Source organism: Macaca mulatta, chromosome 11 (genome assembly GCF_049350105.2).
Source record: "Macaca mulatta isolate MMU2019108-1 chromosome 11, T2T-MMU8v2.0, whole genome shotgun sequence".
Taxonomy (NCBI): domain Eukaryota; kingdom Metazoa; phylum Chordata; class Mammalia; order Primates; family Cercopithecidae; genus Macaca; species Macaca mulatta.
The window spans coordinates 95,774,353-95,796,839 of NC_133416.1; the positions used below are offsets into that span (position 1 = coordinate 95,774,353).

At 37.3% G+C, this 22,487-nt stretch overlaps 1 protein-coding gene across 4 annotated transcripts in view; it reads right to left on the minus strand.

The window, feature by feature from the left end:
- KITLG (KIT ligand) overlaps positions 1 to 22,487 on the minus strand; it is an 87,672-nt gene that overhangs the window by 38,845 nt on the left and 26,340 nt on the right. For 3 of the 4 annotated variants that reach the window (XM_015152437.3, XM_015152436.3, XM_077953221.1), the window contains exon 2: positions 12,695 to 12,808. The exons of the other annotated variant lie outside the window; for it this stretch is intronic. In XM_015152437.3, coding sequence (XP_015007923.1) covers positions 12,695 to 12,808 — 114 coding nt within the window. The remainder of the gene's footprint in view (positions 1 to 12,694; positions 12,809 to 22,487) is intronic. 4 annotated transcript variants of the gene reach the window in all.

Here is a 22,487-nt window from a genome sequence, read left to right on the forward strand (position 1 = left end):
TTGAGAACTACTATTTTATGTTGAACCTAAAAAATGACCAGTGAAACTTCAGGAACAATGCTACTTACAAGATGCAAATGCTTTACAACAAATAATTTAGAAAGACTCAGTCTGTGATGTAACTTAATTCTTTTGCCTTGGGCTGAACATTTGAGAAGTCTCAAATATTTGCCTAGGTTCTTTTGAAGGCTTTAAACAACGTCTGACTTATTTACATCAGTCATTCTGGCATAAGTGAATAAGCAACAGATTTGGGACAAGGGAATCTGGGACAAATCTAAACTCTGTACATTGGTTCCTCTCATTGATAAAATAAAGATCAAGATACCTATGTCAAATGGTCATTTAGAATTAAGATAGATGAATGTGCCAAACACATTATAAACACTCAATCCATGTTCTTTACTGAGAGCTATATTGGCAACTGACTTTGGAGGCATATAACCCTAGTAAGTTACAGAGTTCTAGGTTCTCTTCCTTCCTACACATTGTACTAACTTTGCTGGCCCCACACTTCTATCACCATTAAAATTCCCAGATGAATAATTTAGCCAACAACTGACTGAGCCCATTGGGTATTAAGATAACATATGTTCAAAAGTAGTTTTGCACCATTACATCTTCAAGGGTCTATCTTGCTTTGTAGACTTATTCTTTCCTTCATCTTGTCTCTAAATCTTTATCTTCCTTACAGAAAGCTAAGATCATGTGCATGTTTGCTAGACTAGGTCATCTCACACAAGTTTACCATAACATTTTCTGTATTATTCTGCTTGATCTTGTCAATAGTTTCTAGAATCTGAGAACAATTTATTGATAAATGAATTTAGGCATGGGCATAAGTAGTCAGATGGGAGTTAAGGCAGTAACTGATCTCATGGTGCTTACTACCATCCTACTTCCAGTAATGCCACCCGACACTCATCTCAGCTCTGAACTGAGGCACTTGGTATGGTTCCTCTTCCCTAAGTTCACATAATCATAAAATAGTAACCGTGTCTAACACTTACTAAATATCTACTATGTGTCAGGCACTGTGCTCACTATGGGCTTAGGCTACATTATTACAATTTATCCTCAGATCCCTCTGACATATTATCTCTATTTAACAGATGAAGAAACTGAGGCTTGAAGAGGTCAAGTGCCTTGACTAAAGTCACACAGCCATCACATGTTAAGTCTATACTAGAACCCAGGTCCCCTGAGAGCAGAGCCTTCCTTGTCTCAGCTCCACTACATATGTTCACACTCTACACCCTCTAGGCACTTGTTCTGAGTATATCAACCCTCTTCATGCCACCCTAAATAAAATATTAGAATCACTGCTGTTTTTTTTATTCTTTTTGGGGGACAAGGTCTCACTCTGTCACCTAGGCTGGAGTGCAGTAGCACGATCTTGGCTCACTGCAACCTCCACCTCCTGGGCTTAAGGAATCTTCCCATGTGTCAGCCTCTGGGATTACAGGCATGCACCACTACACCTGGCTGATGTTTGTATTTTTAGCAGAGAAGGGGTTTTGCCATGTTGGCCAGTCTGGTCTCAAACTCCTGGCCTCAAGTGATCTGCCTGTCTGGGCCTCCCAAAATGCTGGCATTATAGGCATGAGCCACCGTGTCCATTCCATCGCTGCTAATTGAAAAGACATCTGAGCTGCCAGACACAACGGCATTTTTTTTTTCATTTATTTTTGGAGTTAACTCCCTCATTCTTTACACTTAACTTTCTTCCTCTCAAACTTTCCACCAGGCTTCCATAATTTCTTTTCTCTTCTTAATCTTCATCCTCATCTTTGAAAAGCAAAAGGGTCTAGTCATTTTATGTAAACCCTAGTGACAAGGACAAAGCAGACCTGTTGCAAGTGTGAAAACAACAACTGAGCAGCAATATTCTATCTTATCTTGAATAAACCAGGTAAATTAAAGGCATTCCACACAGAAAAGTGCAGCAAGAAGTGGCAGGTATTCTGAACACAAGCTGCTTGAAAATCCAGCCCTTTCTTACGCATAATTTATATTATTTTAAAAATACAAAAATACAATCAACTTGATTAGTATTTAGAAAGTGTGGGATCTGAGTATATGTCTAAAAAGCAAAGAAAATGTAAAGAGTATGGTGACCAATTCCATTTCATGAATAATTTATATACAAATATTGGTTCAAATAAGGCTTATAGGAAGTTCCCTGACAAAAACACTGGAATCTACACTCTACCACTGGCAGTGGGACAGTGTATAATAATAAAGTAATTTCTTTGTTAACCTGATTTATGGATATTCAGTTTCTGGTGAGATTGAAAAATAATACTGTTTTTGAAACGTGCTTTATAATTTAAAACAAGTTTTCATATACAGTCTCTACCACAACCCCATGAGAGATCATATTAAGCTCATTTTACGAATGAGGTCATAGAAACTCAGGTTAACTGGTATCCCCAAGGTCACAGGCATTAGGAGTAACTGGTGCAGGTAGGATGCAAACCCTGGCTTTCTGCGCTGGGGCTCAGCACACCTACCTATAGCGCTGTCTCCCCGTTATTACTTTCTTGGTTTTCATTGGTTTCTTTCTAATTACATTTGGAAGAGAACTTAGAAAGTCAAGTTGTAGATATTTGTGGTCACTTAATAAATTATTGTATTAATATTACTTTCTAAGCATTTATACAGGTTGAGCATCTCTAATCTGAAATCTAAAATAAAGCTGCATACATACAAGTCATGTGATCTTTGACAAAGTCAACAAACATACACAATGGGGAAAGGACTCCCTATTCAATAAATGATGCCGGGATAACTGGCTAGCTAGATGTAGAAGAATGGAACTAGACCCCTACTATTCACCACATACAAAAATTAACTCAAAAGGAATTAAAGATGTAAATGTAAAGCCCCACACTGTAAAAATCCTGGAAGAAAACTTAGTAAACACCATTCTGGACACTGGCCTTGGGGAATAATTTATGACTAAGTCCTCAAAAGCAATTCCAACAGAAACAAAAAATGACAATTGGGAGCTAATTAAACTAAAGAGCTTGTACACAGCAAAAGAAACTATTAACAGAGTAAACAGACAATCTACAGAATGGGGGAATATATTTGTAAACTATGCATCCAACAAAGATCTAATATCCAGAACCTAAAAGGAACTTAAACAATTCAACAATCAAAAAATAACCCCATAAACAAAAAGTACGCAAAAGACATAGATATTTCTCAAAAGAAGATATGCAAGGGGCCAAAAAATACATGAAAAATTGCTCAACATCACTAATCAATAGAGAAATGCAAATGAAAACCACAATGAGATACCATCTCATATGGGTTAGAATGGCTGTCATGTTGGTGGGAGTGTAAATTAGTTCAACCATTGTGGAAGACAGTGTGGTGATTCCTTAAGGATCTAGAACTAGAAATTCCATTTGACCCAGCAATCCCATTACTGGGTATATACCTAAAGGATTATAAATCATGCCATTATAAAGACACATGTACACGTATGTTTATTGTAGAACTATTCACAATAGCAAAGACTTGGAACCAACCCAAATGTCCATCAGTGATAGACTGGATAAAGAAAATGTGGCACATATACAGCATGGAATACTATGCAGCCATAAAAAAGGATGAGTTCATGTCCTTTGCAGGGACATGGTTGAAGCTGGAAACAATCATTCTCAGCAAACTATCACAAAAGCAGAAAACCAAACACCACATGTTCTCACTCATAAGTGGGAGTTGAACAATGAGAACACATGGACACAGGGAGGGAAATATCACACATCAGGGGAAAGGACAGCACTAGGAGAAATACCTAATGTAGGTGATGGGTTGATGGCTGCAGCAAACCACCATGGCACATGTATACCTATGTAACAAACTGCACGTTCTGCACATGTACTCCAGAACTTAAAATATAATTTTAAAAAATGCCAAAAAAACGACAGATGCTGGTGAAGCTGCAGAGAAAAGGGAATGCATATACACTGTTCAGCCACTTCGGAAAGAAGTTGGGGGATTTCTCAAAGAACTCAGAACTACCATTCAACCCAGCAATCCCATTGCTGGGTGTACATCCAAAAGAAGTCCTTCTACCAAATAAACCCATGCATTTGTACGTTCATCACAGTACTATTCACAATAGAAAGTCATGGAATCAACCTATGTGCCTATCGTGAACTGAATAAAGACAAAGTGATACATATACACCATGGAATACTATGCAGCCACAGAAAAAGAATAAAATCATGTCCTTCGCAGGAATATGGATGCAGCTGGAGGCCATCATTGTTAGTGAATTAACACAGGAAGGGAAAATCAAATATTGCATGCTCTCACTTAGAAGTGGGAACTAAACACTGCATACTCATGGCAATAAAGATGGCAACAATAGATACCAGGGACAACTAGATAGGAAGAAGGAAGACAGGGTTAAAAAAATTACCTATTAGGTACCATGTTCACTATCCAGGTGATGAGATCAATCATACCCCAAACCTCCACATCACACAATATACCCAAGTAATAAACCTTCAAATGTAGCCCCTGAATCAAAAATAATAGTTGAAAGTATATTAAAAAGAAAAAACCACAAATATTCTAAAATCTGAAAAAAAAAAAATGAAATCTGAAACACTTTTGGTCCCAAGCATTTTGGGGAGGAAATATTCAACCCCGTAGTATACTGACTCACCTTCCAGAAAGCACAGATAACCATGCAATAAATTCGGCTTCTCTCATATATATCACAGAGCAAGCCTATGGCCTGGAACTTGGAAAATATTCCTTAGAGGCAGTGAATTTAATGTATGGATTAATAGCACAGGTTCTGGGGACAGACCACTCAGGTTGGATCCTGGCGCTGCAACCTGCTAACTCAGAAGTCTCAGGCAAGTCACTGCATCTACTTTAACCTAATTTTTCACATGTGTCACATGGCAATCATGTAGAATCTAGCTGACAGGTTTATAAGGATTAAATAACTCATGTAAAATACGAAGTGCTTAGTTAGGCATGGTATGTGAATGAGTATGAATTTCTATTAATACTAAATGCAAGGGAGTGGGACATTCTAGATAGAGGAAGGGTCCTGTGCAAAGGCAAAGAAATGGGAAAACTCATAATGTATTAGGGAGACCACATAAGAGATAAGAAATACTCCAGGAAAACTGCATTTGAGAGAGACCCTCCAAATGTTGAGCTAAGGAGGTCAAATGGGAAGTAGTAAAGTACAGTAGGAACAGTTCTACCACCAGAACTCTACAGCAAATCGCTTCTGCTTAGACACATAGCATCATCTCTGTGGAAGTTCTACTCCCTGTCTGTAAAATAAAGAGGGCAAACTAGGTAATTTCTATAAATTCAGTCTGGTTTGACTTCCTTATGTAAGTGGTGATGCAACACTGAACGTGTTTCAGCAAAGGAATATGGTAGTAAAATAGCAAGATTAGTATGGTAAGACAGTTTGGCGCAAAGAGAAAATAGAGACAGACAAAAGATTAGAAGACCACTAGGAATCTGAATATACATTAAATATTTACATGTAAACTAGAAACTAGAAAAGCAGGAGCCAGGTCTAGAGTCCAGGGAGGTATTCCCTGTTGGTAGAGTTAAATGGATAAGTAACCAAGGGTACATATTTTTTAAAAAAATCTGTTCTACTAAAAGAAATTCATGGAAAAGAAAAAAAAATTAACTGATGGAAAATTTTACCAAAGGCTAACTCATTGTAATGAGCTTTAGTTTGGAGTGCAAGGATGTCAATACTATGCCAGATTGTAAATAAGAAACTGCAAAAACAAGTCACTGGATGATGAGCTAACTGTGCTGGTGGGCCCTATTTACTGTCTTCTTTGGATATCCTAAGGATTGACCATGTCCAGTGACACTGGAAAAATATCCACGGGAGAACAGCATTCGGAAATGCTGGAGACTCGGCCAAGAAAAAGTCTTTGCAAGCCAAACTGGCACTGGCTGCATACCGCACCCTGCAGGTATTTGGACTCAGAAGAAAAATAATTCCAAATCAGAACATTTAACTTCCTCTCTAGATGACTGATCTAAAAACCTTTGAATCTCATGGTTCAAGTCTCATGGTTCAAGTGTCACTGAGGTCCCTAAATCCCATGAGATCAGCGGCCACTTGGACATTTTGCAAGACCCTTACTTGTTTCGGCTGTCTCTCCCAAGTCCAAGGCAGGAATCAAAATTCAGTAGTGATCTATGGCTCCCTTGACACTTTAATAAAATGCTGTGCATATGTCAACTGTTCTGGGGAAAGAGTCCATGATTTTCAGACCTAGCACTGTTTAATAATCATGGCTGTAGAGGAGAAAAGCTCTACACTTCTATCTAAATGTCATCGTTCACTCATATACAGTAGCTTACTATAATGTTAGTTGTTCAGCCTTCAGAAATAACACCTCCCAAAAAAGCTTTTTGCTGTTTTGTTTCTCCTAAAACTTTATCTACTACTAATATTGACTAAAAATCTAACCAGCCATGTGTATTACCACACCTGTATAGTTTTCGAGTGTAACTGGACTTTTTAAAAATGGTAACTCAATTCATGATTTTACAAAATTGGCAGGGCACAGTGGTTCATGCCTGTAATCCTACTGCTTTAAGAAGCCAAGGTGACAGGATCACTCAAAGTCAGCAGTTTGGGACCAGACTTGGCAACAAAGTGAGAGTCCATCTCAAGAAAAAAATTTTAAAAATTAGTCAGGTACGGTGGCAACTACTTGGGAGTCTCAGCTACTAGAGAGGCTGAGGCAGGAGGATCACTTGAGCCCAGGAGTTTGAGGCTCCAGTGAGCCATGACTGCACCATTGTACCCCAGACTGGGTGACAGACATCCTGTCTCATTAAAAAAAAAAAAATTAAGATGACAATTTTAGGAGGCTTTTCAAGGTCATCTTTCCTCAGTAAAGAATATCTAAACAAAGATAGATAACCATTTTTTCCTTTCAAATAGAAGAGATTATAAACTATAATACTTAGGGAGTGTATAATACCTCATGATGATGACATACCTTATGATGATGTCCTATCATATGATGACATACCTTATGATGATGATTCCAATTAAGTAGTACTAACTGAGCTTCTACAATATGATAGCTTCCTAATCACAGTAAGATAAGGTGACTACTATTCAGGAAATAAAATTCAGTAGGTTACAATGATAATTCATTAATTGTGGTTGAAATTTACATCTGAAACTACTGGGAATGCATTATAAATTATGAACTGCATTACTGTGCTGCAATGATATGTAGTTAGGGGGTCAAACCTCTACTCAACTATTTCCCAAGTGATAATGATCAGGTTACTAAATACCACTAGATCTCAGCTTTCTAACCAATATACTGGGCCTAAAAACAGTTACCTCATAAGGTTATGAAAAGTAAAGGAGACAATCCATGCAAGTATTTCTGCATGGTGTCTATGTACTCGTAACTATTGTTTTAAAAAACCAAGGAGCAGGCTGCGCATGGTGGCTGACACCTATAATCCCAGAACTTCAGGAGGCAGAAGTGGGAGGATCTCCTGAGACCAGGAGTTTGAGACCAGCCTGGGCAACACAAAGGGACCCACATCTCCACAAAAGATAAACATAAAAATTCAAGGAGCAGAAGACACATTATCTAAGTAATTTATTCTATAAAGGAAGAACAATGTTTTCCTAACAATAAGACTGATACTCTTAATAATATAGCAATCTATGTAGAGAGTTTTAATACATATTATTTCTAATAGTCCTTTTTTTAAAAAATATAAAATGTCCTTAAATTTTAGCTTTAAATAGAGAACAAATTTTTTGCTGACCACAGGAGCAGAAGTTAAAATGCTAAATATTGCAACCTAATAAAATAAAATTTGAAAACTATCTTTCAAACTATTATTTTTCAAAGGTCAAACAAAATTATGTGAAATCTTCACTATTAATGATATACACAGGTCATTTGAAGAAAAGAATTCATCCAGAAATGGGGACATTCAGGGACTCCAATTCTTCACTTTAATGCAGTAGTAATTCTATTTGAGAAATATAATATTTGAAGAGAAAAATAATCAGAATTAATAAAGACTGTCTATTCAAAGTGTGAAAATGTGTTATCTGAGGATATTTTTATAATCTCTTATTATGTTAATCTCCATGAATCATGTATAAATATAGCCAACTTGAATTAACTGCCCACGACAAGACCAGGAAAACAATAGGTTCCTTTGTTCTAATGCTATCTTACTAATTTGTAGACTGACCTTGAAAAGACAGAATAATTCCACCTTTACGAGATGGGGACGGGACCTTAAGAAACGTTTTGAGGAAGATAAGTCATTACCCAATAGAAAGTTAAAGACAAAAACATTTTTTCTCTTTAGCAGCAAAATCATATTGAGTTAAACTGCCTCAAATGAAGAAACAACATCATCACAAACAAAGAGAAGAGGAGGGAGAATACACAGAGAAAACTAGTTTGAACTCTTTCAATATTTGAATTTCCTTCTTATATGAACAATTACAACTGCTAAAAGCTGCAACCTAACTATCCCATAGATACAAGTTATGAAAGCTTGATTCATCCTCTTCCCAGATACTTGACCCTTTCTTTAGGTAAGTCTGAGTTTGCCATTTAAAACAAGTCTTGCAACACTTTTTTTAGAAACAAAGTAAAATGTTCTGTAAATAGATGAACTATTATGCTTAGTAAACGTGCCAGAAACAATTCAAATGAAAACCATGGGGACTGTAGGGGCAGTATAAAGTGTTCAAGAAGAAATTTAAAACAATTGACATTAAAGTCATAAATCATGTGCTTCTGTGACATGAGAATCACTTCAAGTAAATAAAGTATGTGGGCACAGTGCAAGTTGCCACCTAATGCAAAGACGGAACTGGTAGGGGCTGCAAAGGAATGATTTCCATTGAAGGAATAACTGTGAGTACAGGCAAAAATCAACTGTCAGGCCACTTCCTTTCCCTCACATAAAATGTAGCAAGGTTATGTCTGCAAAGCAAGTTCCTCTCATCCTATATAACCTCCTTTAGTCGAGTCATTACTGAATTATTCCAAGAGATGCAACCTGAAAAAAAAACATCATTATGGAATAAAATAATTTCAAAGCTGAAAAGGGCCTCCAAATTTCTCTAATTTAGTAGTTCTCATCTTCTTTGGGGCCATAGATTTATCTGAGAAATGATAAAACCTACACACTCTCCTCAGAAATGAACATAAGGCATACAAAGGCAGCACAATTCTGAACTTCATGTGTAAGCATTTGAAGTTTATCAGTCCTAGATTAAGACCTATTGATCATGTCCATGTTCCTCACTTGAAAAACTAGGAAATTGAATGCCAGAAAGATTCAGTGATTTGTCCAAGGCCACACAGCCAAGTAATAGTGGAGCTGGCATTAAAACAACCCAGTAATCCTGACTTCCATCAAGATGCTCTGCCCCAGCATTCTTTAGAGAAAGGCTGTGATTATCTCCATCCATAAATCTCAACAGTCACTCATGTTGCTGCTTGAATAAATGAAATTAATAAGTTAGGATAGGAACACTCCACTTCAAACATTAAAACACACACACACACACACACACACACACACACACACACACAATAAGCACTATTGCCTAAGCAGTCCTGATACTTCTACATAAATAACTTTTATGTAGATGCTCGTTGGAAACATTATGGTTCTTACACCTCATCTCCACAAATTGAGATTCGGAATAGTGATGCTCTTAGAGCTGCACCTTAAATAACTCCCTGAGAGACTGTGATCTGCTGGTTCTAAAGTAATGACCTACTGTAAACATATTTTGAAGATTTGTTTTAATCTGGCATCTTTATAAATCTATACAACACAGATAACTAGTCATAATAGGAGTTGAGATTAAATAAGAGTCAAGACATTTTCATTTCTAAACAATGACAGAAGAGACCATCTAGAGCAATTGCTCTTAAGTCTCCTTTCAGAAATTTGTTAAAAACATAGATGTTTGGATCCCTTTCTCAGACTTATCAAAGCAGTTTCTTGCTGTAGGTCCAGGCACTTGCAATTTTTAAATTATTATTATACTTTAAGGTCTAGGGTACATGTGCACAACGTGCAGGTTTGTTAACAACACGTAGGTATACACATGCCAGGTTGGTTTGCTGCACCCATCAACTCGTCATTTACATTAGGTATTTCTCCTAACGCTATCCCTCCCCCAGCACCCCACTCCCCAAAAGGTCCCAGTGCGTGATGTTTCCCTCCCTGTGTCCATGTGTTCTCATTGTTCAATTCTCACTTATGAGTGAGAACACGTGGTGCTTGGTTTACTGTTCTTATGATATTTTGCTGAGAATAATTGTTTCCAGCTTCATCCATGTCCCTGCAAAGGACATGAACTCATCCTTTTTATGGCTGCATAGTATTCCACCATGTATACGGGCCACATTTTCTTTACCCAGTCTATTACTGATGGACATTTGGGTTGGTTCCAAGTCTTTGCTATTGCGAATACAGGCATAATTTTCATCAGCATGACAGGTGATTGTGATGCTCATTAAGTGGAGCACATCATTTCTTCTTCTTCACTCACGCAGCAAACATTTAATGAACACCTTCTACTTTGCTGTCCCCACCCTTCTCTTATATCACCATTAAAATTCCCAGATGAATAATTTAGCCAACAACTGACTGAGCCCATTGGGTATTAAGATAACATATGTTCAAAAGTAGTTTTGCACCATTACATCTTCAAGGGTCTGTCTTGCTTTGTAGACTTATTCTTTCCTTCATCTTGTCTCTAAATCTTTATCTTCCTTCCTTACAGAAAGCTAAAATCATGTGCATGTTTGCTAGACTAGGTCATCTCACACAAGTTTACCATAACATTTTCTGTATTATTGTGCTTAGTCTTGTCAATAGCTTCTAGAATCTGAGAACAATTTATTGATAAATGAATTTAGGCATGGGCATAAGTAGTCAGATGGGAGTTAAGGCAGTAACTGATCTCATGGTGCTTACTACCATCCTACTTCCAGTAATGCCACCCGACACTCATCTCAGCTCTGAACTGAGGCACTTGGTATGGTTCCTCTTCCCTAAGTTCACATAATCATAAAATAGTAACCGTGTCTAACACTTACTAAATATTTACTATGTGTCAGGCACTGTGCTCACTATGGGCTTAGGCTACATTATTACAATTTATCCTCAGATCCCTCTGACATATTATCTCTATTTAACAGATGAAGAAACTGAGGCTTGAAGAGGTCAAGTGCCTTGACTAAAGTCACATAGCCATCACATGTTAAGTCTAGACTAGAACCCAGGTCATGCACAAAAGTTAAATTTTAAACACATACTGTCCTTTTAGTGTTGTTTCTTGGGTCACAAACTAACAAGCAACTCAAGGAAAAAAACATGATCTGTTTTAAACAGTATGTTTTTTTTTTTTTTTTTAAATATGCCCCCCTCACCCCCACCCTATACACAATAGCTACCCGGGTATATATCAGGCAACTCTTGCATGGCTTTGCTCACATTTCCCTCAAGTAAGACATACTGATACATCTGCTGCTGCTGTATGGGAGAATGCTTTTAAACCTTAACTCTCTGGGTCCCAAGGAATTTGTATAAACTGTGTCTGTAGGTTTCTACTTCTATATTGAGGCTAAGCTAGCAAGACTTCAACAGTGGCCTTAAACTTCTGTTTTGAAGATCTATTATAAACCCAAAATAAAACATATACACCGGAAAATATGTATCAAGAAGAGGGAAGATAAATAGAGCCCCTTCTACTCCTTATCCTATTACCCCAACAAATAAACTTTTCATCCCTTTCTCTACATCACAACCCTCATTTCTTACCTATTCTCACATCACCTCGGTTCTCCAGTGAGTATTTAAATAACCAGGAATTTAAAAAAATTGCTTCTCAAGCTTTGTTCATCCTGAAATCATACATGGTTCAAACAAGCATGTAAGATCTCCCCTAGATCGCGAGGGTTGGGAAGGATGCATTCCAGACGTGTTATGCCCTCTCTGTGGCTTGATCTTGAGAGAAAGCACCTGGAAAAGCATAGCATGGAGCTGGCAGTGACTTAGGGGCAAAAATGCAAATGGCTTTCGCTGAGGGAAGAGTTCAATGTCACAAACCAGGGAGATGAGTCCCTTCAGCATGTGGGCAATGAATCACCTCTCTATGTTCCCTGAAGAAGCAAATGCCCACTGACATGTGACAGGGTCTTCATACTGATGGAATGGGGAGAATAGCCATTTCAGATTTCCTTTCGTTAGGCTTTTTAGAGAAGAGTAGGAAGACATGTGAAGGGGAAATAGAACATGCTGGAGAACCCACTGGAGAGATTATGGGGAACAAGCCGGGGCAAGCCCATCAGCACACAGCGAACTCTCCAAGGTCCTTCACTGCCTATGAAGGAGGGCGAGAAGACCAGCAAATAAGCAGTCACAGCAGCGGTGTGCAACTAGCCAGTTTTACCAACAAAGTATCCATGACCTTAAATATCTCACTACCTGCTTTCTATAAACCCTTTATAGTAACCCAATGATTCCTTTCCCCACCTTAGGAAAACAGTACTTTGGGGCAAGAAAAATCTAAATCTTTGATCAACAAGCACAGGAAAAAGAGCCACAGCTCTTTTTTACACGGCACTTTAAAGCATTCCTTACTCACCAATTTAGTGACGTCTTTTACATTATTAGTCACACGATTCCTGCAGATCCCTTCAGTTTTGACGAGAGGATTAAATAGGAGCAGTTGGAGATAAATGCAAGTGAGAATCCAAGTCTAAATGAAAACAGAAAAATTGCTTGATGATCATCAGTTAAAATCTGTAATCATTCAAACTTTTAACATTTAATGCCTTGATGCACAAAAAGGCCGGTCTAATATATATATATATGTATGTGTGTTATTGGCTTAAATGCAATTAAATATTACACATTCAAGCTATGTTCACCAACGTTTTAAAAAGCTTTTAGTTAAAATCCATTTTGAATTATTCTCTCAATGACAATATTGTTAACTTTTGTCAAAAACTTTCTTCAGCCAATTTCCCAATGGCAATTAGGAATAAACTTGTAACAGCATGTTAAAGACTTAGCCTTTGGGGTGTCTTCTAAAAGCTAGAGAATGCATAAAATGTATCCCTTATGGCACCAAAAGAAACATCTTATTTCTACTTTAAATGTAGACCGCTTGGCAAGTAGCAGTATAACCCCTGAGCAGTGCTTTAATTCAATAATCTACAAGAGTACACCAAGTTAAAGTGACAGAGATGTGTATTTTTAGACCTAAGACAGAATTCCACTTAATTTGTGAGACATCAAAAGAATATTTTGAAACACAGCTTTTTAATCACGTCAGGAAAATATTTCCTTAGCCAATAGGAAGGCATTCTTGAACCCTAGCAGAAAGTAATCTGTCTTCTCTCTCTCTCTCAAACACACATAACCTACACATCAGCTTGAAAACAACATTTTCTATCATGTATTATAGTTGTTTTAATGCATGACTTATTATTCCTTATTACACTATAGAGTTTCAAGGACTTGTGCATCTGATTTATCTTTGTAGTACCTTCACAACGCGTAACACAGTATCTTGCATATAAAAAGCCCTTAATAAATATTTGCTGGGTGAATCAGTGGTCAAGGTAAAAATATATTCTGATGCTCAAATTCAATAACCATTTATTAAACATGTATTATGCTGCAAGAACAGTGCCAGTCACTAGGGTAACAAAGATGATGAAGATGCCCTTGAAACTCAGAGGCAGGTAAATAAATAACACCCACACCTTGTGATAAACACTTTGGGAACACAGAGGAGGAAGCAATTAATCAATTAACCTTAAGGGGGAGAACCAGTTGCAGGAAGACAGTGCCAAGAAAAGCCAGAGAGAAAATGTGACTGTGGCCGGATTTAGGAGGACAAGGAGGATTTGCAAGGGCTGACAAAAAAAAAAGATGAGCGTTCCAGGAAAAATAAACAACATGACAAAACCATGCAGATGTGAAGACATTCTAAAATATGTGTGAATTCTTTCATGAGATACCATTCTTCTGTAAAATCTTAAAATTACACAAGAGTCCAGATGCACATGACTAGAAATCTTCTCTATTTACATAGCTAGCCATATTTAAAAGGAACTGGATTATTATTTTCAATTAATATCTGCACGCTAACTATAGATATTATACTAGAACAAATAATGATTATTATTTGCTAAAATTTCTAAAACTACAATGCTAATTACATGGATAAAGTGGTTTGTATTCAAAATTAAAATCCTTTTATTCCCTTACCACCATGGTCTATTTTAGCAGTAATCCTGCATAATTTAATTTAAGGCTACTTTGAGCACTGTGGGGTCACACTCTTCATAGTATCATCTTTCTTGGACCACAGTGAAGACTAAGTTGTAAAAATTATTTCTGTCTGAGGATTCTTCTTTTTGGACAACCCCTACATACAAACACTCCGTTAATAACACAATCTTCCTTCACATGTGTAAATATAATTTATTAAACTCAGCTTTCTTTTATATTGTCATTGCTAAGACATAACCTCCCTGGAAATAAACTTCTCTAAGCCCCTCTTTCCTGATGTGATTTGGGAACTTTCTCTAAGACATCTCTGTAAGGGACCAATCTCAGAAATGACCATAATCACATCCTTGGCTCAAAGAAATTTAACGGTAGAAATTCTGTTACTGGTCTTCACAATCCTTTACTCCTGGCCTTGAATAAATACTAAAGAAACATTTGTTCATTCATTCATCTAACAAGTATTTATTGAGTATCTGGTGTATACCAGGCATTGTGCTAGGTGCTAGGCCTATATAATGAACAAAAAAAACCTGCCCTCATAAGGCTTAATCAACAAACATAAGTAACTAGGTTATACAGTATGTCAAAAGGTGTCAAAAGCTATGGAAAAAAAAAGATTAGAGCAAGGTTAAGGGGATTGGAATCATAATGTCTACTCTGCCTTACTGGTGATCTTGGGTTCAGAGTGACAATCACAGTCATGAGTCACAGGAGGCTTTGCTAAGCACCATGTGTACTACTGAGTTTTAAGAAAGGTTAGGTCAGCCGGTTGTGGTGGCTCATGACTATAATCCCAGCACTTTAGGAGGCCGAGGTGGATGGATCACGAGGTCAGGAGATCGAGACCAGCCTGGCCAACATGGTGAATCCCCGTCTCTACTAAAAATACAAAAATTAGCTGGATGTGGCAGTGTGCGCCTGTAATCCCAGCTACTGGGGAGGCTGAGGCAGCAGAATTGTTTTAACCCGTGAGGCAGAGGTTGCAATGAGCCAAGATCGTGCCGCTGTACTCCAGCCTGGAGACAAAAGCTAGACTCCATTTAAAGAAAGAACGAAAGAACGAAAGAATGAAAGAAAGAAAGGAAGGAAGGAAGGAAGGAAGGAAGGAAGGAAGGAAGGAGGAAAGGAGGAAAGGAGGAAAGAAGGAAAGAAAGAAAGAAGAAAAGAAAGGAAGAAAGAAAGAAAGAAGGAAAGGAAGAAAGAAATAAAGAAAGGAAGAAGGAAAGAAGGAAAGAAGAAAGAGAAAGAAAGAAAGAAAGAAAGAAGGAAAGAAGGAAAGAAAGGAAGGAAGGAAGGAAGGAAGGAAGAAATAAATAAAGAAAGAAAGAAAGAAAGAAAGAAAAAGAAAGAAAGAAAGAAAGAAAGAAAGAAAGAAAGAAAGAAAGAAAGAAAGAAAGAAAGAAAGGTTAGGTAACAAAAGAGTACATACAGCACCAGCAGAGCCAACTCCCAGGCCATCTCTAATATTAGAAAGTCACTGAACACCCAGGATATGTGTGGCAATGATAGGTGATGCTGGGTAGGTGATTCCTTCTCCTTATACCTTGCTAGCTGAGCAGTTTTTTAGGGATACAGCATGAACTTCTATTCATTTTTCTAGAGCAGCTATCGCCACCAGTACCAGTCTCAACAATAAAATATTAATACATATCAGTGCATGATATATGCCTGTAATAAAGCACACATCAGTGCTTGCTACCTAGTAACTTCAGCTGAGTTCTCTTGGAGGAAGTACAGATGAACACCTAAAAGTTTCTTGAGTCCTTGCTGAAAGAAGACTTATAGGGAGGGTCAAATCACCAGGCATTTCTGAGTCTAGAGAAGAGCCACAGAACTAACTGTACTCTTTTCTTTCCAAAGATTGCAGTATGTATGGAAACAGCTTGGAATTTTTAACAGGGTAATATTGACAAGTGTCTCATTAAGAAGACAACATTTCACCAAAGATTGGACAAAGCTAAGGCAGTGGTCCACGCAGACATCTGTGGGAAGAGTACGGCATACAGAGAGAAAAGCTGGTGCCAAGGTCCTAAGGTCTATTTAAGACATCTGTTATTTAAGACATAGCAAGAGTAAATCAGGGAGCAGTAGAGGATGATGATGTCAGAGAGACAATGGAGAGGCCAGCTTATGTAGGGCTTATTGAAGCCCATTGCCCAGACGTTGACTCTTACTTGAATAAAATAGGATTCATTGCAAGAATTTGAGCAGAGGCGGGATATAAATATACTTCAGAATAAAAATAAATTAATTAAATAAGATCAGTCTGATTGCTATAATAAAAATAGACTTTAGGGTGACAACAGGTAGAAAATGAAACAGACAAGTTGGGAGGTTGTTGCTGTAATCCAATCAAGAAAGGGTTATAGTAATACATTAACTGAAAGTGGTTAGATTCTGGACATCTTCCTAAGGCTGAACCATGAGAATTTCCTGACAGAGTAAGATTTGAGAGAAAGAGTCAAAGATGACTATAAGAATTTTGGTATGAACTACTGGCAAGATGGTGTTGCCATCAACTGATATGGGGAACACTGGGGATAGAGAAGGTTTGGGGGGCAGATCAGGAGTTAAATTTTGAGTATGTTAAGTTTAAGATGTCTTTGAAGTATTCTAGTGATAATGCCAGGTCAAGATATTTAAATCTGGACTTAGGAGGGAAGCTTGGGCTGCAGATATAAATATGATAGCCTTCCATATATAAATGGGGTGTTAAGCAAATGAGTGGATGAGATCACCAAGGGAGTGAGTAAAAGTACAAAAAAGAACAAAGAACTGAGCATGCTATGGTGTTCTAACCTTAAGGGATCTGACAGAAGAGTTAGAACCCACAAAAGAGTCCAAGAGAGCAAAGCAAAAAGATTATGGAAGAAAGTCAAGACTTTAAAAAAGTACTTTAAGGAAAAGAAGGTCAAACTATGTCAAATGCTGGTTATAGGTCGAGTAAGACAAGGACTGAGAACTGACTACTGGTTTGGCAACATTAAGGTCACTGGTGACACTAACAAGAGCACTTTTATTGAAGTGGTACGGGAAAAAGCCAGTCTATGGTGGGTTTAAGAAAGCAAGAGACAAGACTAACTAGAAACAATGAGTATGAACAGTTGTTTTGAAGTTTTCTTTCAAAGGAGAGCAACTGGATAAACAAACACACAAATAAAACCAAGATGGGGAAGTAGCTGGCAAGAAATTGGGGGTGGAAGAGAGTTTTCTTTGTAAGAAGGTTGAAACATCAGAATGTGTATATGCCTATGGGAATGATCCAATAGGAGGAAGCAATTGGCAGTATAGGTCAGAAGAGAGGGGACTGCTTGGGCAACAGCCTTGAGCAGGAAAGAAGGGGTGAGATTCATTTCTCAAGTAGAAAGTGTGGCTTTAAATAGGAGTATAAGTAGTTCAATTCTATCAGGCAGAGTGCTGGAATGTAAATGCAGATGCTGGTGGTGTTTTGGGAACAGTTCCATGAATAGAGCTAAAAGTTACTGAACATTTACTATATACCAAGCATCTTGGATATCTAATAACGAAAAAACAATAACTTTCATATGTCCTAATTTTAAAGATGAAGGAGTTGAGGTATAGGGACATTTGGTGACTTCTGAGTGGTGAAATCAGTAAGCCCAGATCTGTCCAATTCTAACTCCTGTCCTTTTAGCCCCTCTACACTGTCCCAGAACTCCCGCAAATCTGTTAGATGATTTGTGAGAACTGTGATGTGATAGCAAATCTCTAAAACTTTAATAATTTTGCAAATATCAAGCATATGGAGACAAGTCTGTTCCACATTCCATGCCACAGCTGAATATTCTACATTATTCAAACCATCATTTTTAATATATGTCATTTGATAGTTCCTTAAAATATATCAACACAGACTGCTATAATAATTGAAGAATGATTTGATCAGGCAATATATTTTTTTGTATCGGTTAAATTGAAATAGCTTACAAAGATATGGTTTTGTTCATTTTATAAAAATCTACTGGGTAAATGCTAAAATTAAATCTATGTTGGCTTATGAACATTCAAATATCTCTGAAAAACCTATATTTCTTAAAGCCCTTTATTTTAAAGCCATTATAAATAAATTCATACTGTAATTTAATTTTGCAGATACTTTGCTACCATTTAAACTACCTACCTTTCATAAAATTCAAGAATTCATTCTGGCATAGCTAAACATTAGGACAGGGGGATAATCAAGTTAGAAATACTGAGGTTTTTGCGAAGCAAGGATGACACCTCCTTCATCAGTATACTCAGGAGAGAGCTGAACTGCAGAGCTTACTTCTTTATATAAAAAAGAAATTTTTCAGTATTAATTTTTCTACACAGAAGTCTTTCTAATATTGTACACACACTTTGATTTCTTAAACAGTGAATTGAAATATTCAACTTTGCTTTTCTTTGACGGTTCAGGGTCATCAAATAAAAGGAAGACTTTCAAAGTATCTCACTTAGGTAGTTGTAACTTCCCTTCTCCAAGAGGTTCCAAATTACTGTACTTGTTTGTATAACTTGTAAACATTTAGGTTTCACTTGTTTGTTCCTTAGTTTTCCTGTTTCCCCCAGATTGTCATGTCATTACTTGCAACATATTTTTACCACTAACATGCCTATTTCCAGTCTCCTGCACTCTTGATGATGAGCACAACACATGTCCCATATGGGAGCTTATAGCAGAAAGTATAATGGTCCCAAAGATGTCCGTGTTCTAATTCTTGGAACTTGTGAATATATCATCACATATGGCAAAATGGACTTTCCAGACATGATTATGTTAAGAACTAGAGATGAAGAGACTATCCTAGATTCCCTGGGTCTAATCTAATCCCCACGGTCCTTAAAAATGGAGACTATTTTCCAGCTCTGTTCAGAGACAGGCGCAATGATGGAAGAACAGTCAAGTAAATGTGACATGAAAAGGACTCAACACGTCCTTGCTGGCATTGAAAATAGAGAGAAGGGACCAGGAGTCAAGGAATGTAGGAAGCTTCTAGAGGCTGGAAAAGAGAAAGAAACAGATTCTCCCCTAGAGTTTTGGAAAGCAACACACAGTCTAATTGATACTTTGATTTAAGTGAGCCCTATTTTGAACATTTGATCTTCAAAATTATAATATTTATATATATATATATATATTTTTTTTGGATGGAGTCTCTCTCTCTCTGTTGCCCAGGCTGGAGAGCAGTGATGTGGTCTCAGTTCACTGCAACCTCCGCCTCCGAGGTTCAAGTGATTCTCCTGCCTCAGCCTCCCGAGTAGCTGGGATTAAAGGTGCCTGCCACCATGGCCGGCCTTTTTTTTTCGTATTTTTGGTAGAGATGGAGTTTCACCATGTTGGCCAGGCTGGTCTTGAACTCCTGAGCTCAGGTAATCCACTTGCTTTAGCTTCCCAAAGTGTTGGGATTACAGGCGCGAGCCACTACACCCAGTCAGTCAATAAATTTGTGGCAATTTATCACAGTAGCAACAGAAAAATAAAACACAGCTCAATTGAAATACTTTTGGAATGAATGAACGAATGAATGAATGAATGAATGGTGCAGTGTAGTGATGGTCAAGCTATTCCAGATGAGGAAAGTGAACTGCCTCTGCCAGAATTCTTGGCCCCCCACCCTTTATTTTAAGCAGAGTAGCTCAGCTTTTTTTTTTTTTTTTTTTTTAATTTGTTCATGCCTCTTAGAAAGATTCTGTTTAAACAAAGGTTTCCAAGGACCAAGAAGAAATTAGGAAAAAACAAAACAAAACAAAAAAACGCTTTTGGAAACCATGGGCAGAATATGGATCCAGAAAACCTCTCAGTCCCTTCCCATGTGACTTCAAGCAAGTCAGCTAATCCCCCTGAGTATCCATTTATCAGCCTGTAAAACGAGAATAAAAATAATTTTTGTCTTACCCATTTCATGAACTAGTAGTAAGAATCAAATGAGAAACTATTGAAACTGCGGATGCTATGCAATTATTTGCTGTGCGGTTTATGGGCTTTGCATTGGCTAGGAAACCAGGAAACAAGTACTTCAAAAATGTTTGAGTAAAACTTTCTGAGAAAAGACTTTATAGAGTAAATCTCCCATGAACAAAGAGTATGACCTTTAGCACATGAATATTTTCACACTAACTTTGAGTTCACACACCTTTTTCATTTATTTCTTAGTTCTGAACTGTGTTTAGAGTAGCTTCAGTTACCACACAATTGACTTCCAATTAAATGAGGTGTTCTAATATATCAACAAAATATTTATCTTTGTTTTCTCTTCCTCTTATTCCAATTTCTGGAAACTCTGAGGGGATAGGGTACCTAAATGTGTGGGTGTGCACACACGCTCACACACACCCTAATGGAGATAATACTCCTGAAGCAAAATGTCCCTGTGTTTGTGACTTCTGCTCTAAAATGTATCTTTTCAGTTTGGGTAATCATCTGTGTTTTTTTTTTGTTTTTTTTTTTTTTTCCTGTTAACATTCTCTGCAGCTGTATATGGCATTTTTCTTTGCTACTTTGTTTAATCATTGTACAACTTTTCTCTCTAGGTCAAGCTCATTGTGTGATAACCTCTCATTTCTGGATAGTCTTTCATTGTATAGACACATATTGTCGTGGGTAGTTCTCGTTTTTTTTTTAGAAACATGCATCAAAATTGTCCCCCGTGTATTCCCCCACAACACACAAAATTCCAATAATCCTTTCATTGCTAAATGTTGCCTTCAAATTATTTACATGATTAGGAAAAAAAATAATGAGAAATCTGTGTGCACTGTTACAACCAAGGCATGCAGTAGAAACAGTTCTGGTAGAGGGAAGTAATACTGACTAAAATTTATGTTAACATCAATGACAGATGTGGCAGGTCCTTTTCTGGGAGCAGGTTTTAACAGTAGCAGATAGTACTAGAAAAGCACTTTAAAGAAGTCAGGGGTGGGAGGAATTTACAAGAAGATGAGGCTGAAGACCTCAAAGGCAAAGGTCTTGCTCAATTTTCATTTTCGTTGAGAACAAACATCAGCAGACTCCAGTGGGCTATTCACCCAATAATCAATCCCTCCTGAACACAGAGCTTTCCTTACAGTAAAAAGCCATATGCCAGGAAAAGAAGCTACAAAATCCCCAAACGAAATAATGGACTTAATCTGAACGTGTGTTGCAACACATAAGTCATACTGCAGATTCCTTTTCTTCAGTAGAAATTAAAATGCATGCAGCCTAAGAACATCAGGAGGACATATGCTATTCAAGAAACCAGAAGATACCAATCTTCTAAACTTGGAAAAAAAATACAGGAAAAAAAGCCTTTCTTTCTCTATGAATATGAGAAGTGATTTTTTAAAATATGCATTGTCAGGGTCCACATTACAGACTTCACAAAGTCAAAAAGAGAGTGAAGTGTTTGTGTAGCTCATTTTCTTTATGCACAGACCTAAGAAATGGTATTAGAGCTGCCCTGAACAAAACAGCAGCTGCTGCCAAAAATAACATTCATCTTCTCTTTAATCTTGCATACCAGCTATTGAAGCAGGCAGTTCCCTTGTAGCCCAAATGTATTTTGGAAGAGAGCCAATTGGCTCAACTACCCAAAGACAGGAAAGCCAGTTACCAAGATACAGGTATGGTAATTAGTCCTGAGTTCAGGTCTTCTTAACTCATATGAACCATATCTTCCAAAAATAATCTATGTAAACCAACAACAGGATCCTCATTTGGTGAATAACCATTCAGTTCTATATGACTTCTTTTTTCAGATCCTTTTAATTGCTTAAAGATTTATCATTAAATATTATAAGGAAAATACCTAATCATCTTACATTGACTGAAATTCTTCTCCAAGCACTGTTCAGTAATCTCAAAGGGACAAATGAAACATTTAGTAGATTTTTTAGTTTTTGAAACTTAACTACTATCAATAAAGCAGATGTTACCAGAGTAACTAATTGAAACTCAGACCAACTTGGAACCAAATTGGTGGGTGCCAACATCTTGTAAAGATACTCTTCTAACTTCCCTCCACAAAAATCCTTTTGTGAAGAAGTAAACTAAAAATGTTTTAAAATATGGGTGATCATTAAAATATGTAATGAATATGCTCTTATAACAAAAAACTGAACATCCTAGAAAGAAATTGCTTAACATAAAAAGG